This window comes from Aegilops tauschii, chromosome 4 (assembly GCF_002575655.3).
Source record: "Aegilops tauschii subsp. strangulata cultivar AL8/78 chromosome 4, Aet v6.0, whole genome shotgun sequence".
Classification (NCBI taxonomy): domain Eukaryota; kingdom Viridiplantae; phylum Streptophyta; class Magnoliopsida; order Poales; family Poaceae; genus Aegilops; species Aegilops tauschii.
Window position 1 is genome coordinate 8,368,098 of NC_053038.3, and position 2,286 is coordinate 8,370,383.

A 2,286-nucleotide genomic window follows, 5' to 3' on the forward strand; every position below is an offset into this window, starting at 1 on the left:
GCCACAGATTTGTCCACTCGATTTCAATGGTTTTGTCTGCTGGCCAATTTAGAACGGGAGCCAAGTGCCCCACTCTGGCAATGTGGCCATGCTCCAACCAAAACTATAGGTTGCAGCTTGGAAGCTCACAGTGTTGAATACTTACAAAGTCTATGCATTGATTTGCTAGTGTTGTTAGCTGCTGCTGGTGAGGTAGTTATTAACATCCCTTTCACCGCTCACTGTGTAGGGTATCCTATGTTTTCGGTCAATTTTTCGTTAATTAACTGGACAATTCTCTTCTGCTTGATTGCCCCTGCCTGCAAAACCAATTGCACTACTAGGATTACCTTTTCTTTTTGCAGAATAAACAACATGGAAACCCAGCCAGCAAGTCCCCAGGAGCAGAGCAGACCAAGACTTTGGAGCCGGGGAACAAAATGATTTTCACATCAAGAAGCCTCACATTACACAAATCCTCTGCTGCTAGCACTAGTAAAATTTCAACCACCCCACAAACCCTCTCAATTTGTCTGTCTGGTCAACAAGAAGCTGCTGGTGAAAATAATGTACAGTGTGAGGCGAGCATGTCGCATACGGTCTCCCTCCTGATCTCCTCGAAGATGAGGGTCTCAATCCTGGCGCCGATCTCCCTGACCTCAGGCTGGAGCCCCCTCCATTGCTGCCCGGACTCTGACAGGTCCAGCTCCACCATCCCGGGGATCTTGTAGATGTCCCCTGCGATCCTCTCCCACGACGAGATCTGCTCCAAGATGGACTTGCCGGCCGTCTCTTCGTCCTCTTCCTCTGTCGCCTCCATTGAGATTGCGCGCGCCTTGTCGCCGTGGACGTCGTAGGTGAAGCACGGCGAGGTGGGGCCGTGGAAGTCTGAGGATGGTGCTGACGGTGAGCTCCCGGAGGTCGATGGCTTCTCGTCCTCCTCCCCTGTTGTTCAAAGAACAGAGCAAAACAAGAAAGATAAAATCAGCCTACTGGACAAGACTGGGTCCATGGCGTGATGAATTGAGACAAGAGAGCTTACAGCGGGAATGCACCGGAGACTCGTCGTCGGAGTGCAGCTCCAGGACGGAGACCGGGCTGAGCTGCCGCGACGAGTCCACCTCCATGTCCGTCTTCCACCTCGCTGCTCCCTGTCGCTCGTACCCGTCGCCGTCGTCGTCGTCAAACTCCATGGCACGGGCATCGCATTCGCCGCTGTGACCGGCGGAGCGCCGCAGCCGGCGGAATTCGCGGTCGCCGACGCCGGTGAAGCACCCGCCGCCAAGATTTTCCCAGCGGAACGCGCTCCTCATGGCCTTGCTCAGCGCGGACCTCAGGTCGCCAATGCTGCCGCTCCTCTTCTTGAAGCCGTGGTTGCAGAGCCTGAGCAGCCGCTGGCACGCGGCCACGGGGCAGCAAGCCCCTCCTCCTCCTCCGCCGCCGCCTCCACGGCCGCGCCGCGGCCTCCGAATCTTGGCGGCCTCGACGAGGAACGGCTCCTGCTGCTCCTGGAGCAGCTCCGACAGCCTCCTCCCGGCGGCCATTGCCGCTCCTGGTTAGCTCCCGGCCCTTCTTGGAGCCGCACACAAACGCCGACACAACCCGCAGTAGCTCACTGACTAAGAGCACGAGGAGGTGGCGGCAATGCCGGTGTGCTCAGTGCATTGCAAGGGGGTGGCTCCGTCCGTCCATTGAAGCGGAGGCGGCGGCGGTGATTGGGGGTGGGAGAGGGTCAGTGCGTGGGTTCTCTTGTACGCATGTGTGGGAGGTGAAGCCAAGATGGAGTGGAAGGGAGGGAAGGGATCATAGTATTCTCATATGCTGGGGCTGGGCTGGGGATGGAGAAGGAGGTGCTGTGTCGTGCAGTGTGTCTGCTCTGCTCGATCGGGGTCCCCGGGACACGGTTGTTGGGTAGTGGAAAGGTGTGTGGTCATGCGGCGGTCCGAGGCAGCCATGGAGGGACAAGGAAAAGAGTGAGAGGAGGTGAGAGCTAGGGCAAGTCCAGCGCAAACCCCAAACCAGATCACCAAATCAACCCCGTTCAAAAAAAAAACCAACACCAAATCAACCATAAGGGCGTCTCCAACACCGACCCTCGAACCACCCGCAGCTCCAACGCGGTCCTACATCGGTCTGTAAGAGCAACTCCAATGGGGCGACCCATTTCGTCCGCCGCCGTCCGTTTGGGTCGGCGCCGACAGAAAAGTCGGCCCAACGCGCCGACCCAAACGGACGCGCGTCCGCTTTTCGTCCGCGGGCGACCCATTCCCGGCCCATTTTTGAGCCGGATTTGCGTCGGCGCGGACA

At 58.1% G+C, this 2,286-nt stretch overlaps 1 protein-coding gene across 1 annotated transcript; it reads right to left on the reverse strand.

Moving 5' to 3' along the window:
• Positions 1–400: 400 nt before the first annotated feature.
• LOC109737579 (uncharacterized) lies at positions 401–1,792 on the reverse strand. The gene is made up of 2 exons (XM_020296705.4): positions 1,022–1,792; positions 401–924 (listed from the first exon to the last, which is right to left on the reverse strand). Exons 1-2 carry the CDS (start codon positions 1,521–1,523, stop codon positions 521–523), a joined length of 906 nt encoding a protein of 301 aa, XP_020152294.1. The 5' UTR covers positions 1,524–1,792; the 3' UTR covers positions 401–520.
• Between the last annotated feature and the right edge of the window lie 494 nt (positions 1,793–2,286).

Bases quoted from the DNA above. Each gene is read 5' to 3' on its own strand.
- LOC109737579 (XM_020296705.4), bottom strand. From the start codon at position 1,523: ATGGCCGCCGGGAGGAGGCTGTCGGAGCTGCTCCAGGAGCAGCAGGAG. The intron at 925-1,021 runs GTAAGCTCTCTT...TTTGAACAACAG, and splicing joins GTCTCCGGTGCATTCCCGCT to GGGAGGAGGACGAGAAGCCA.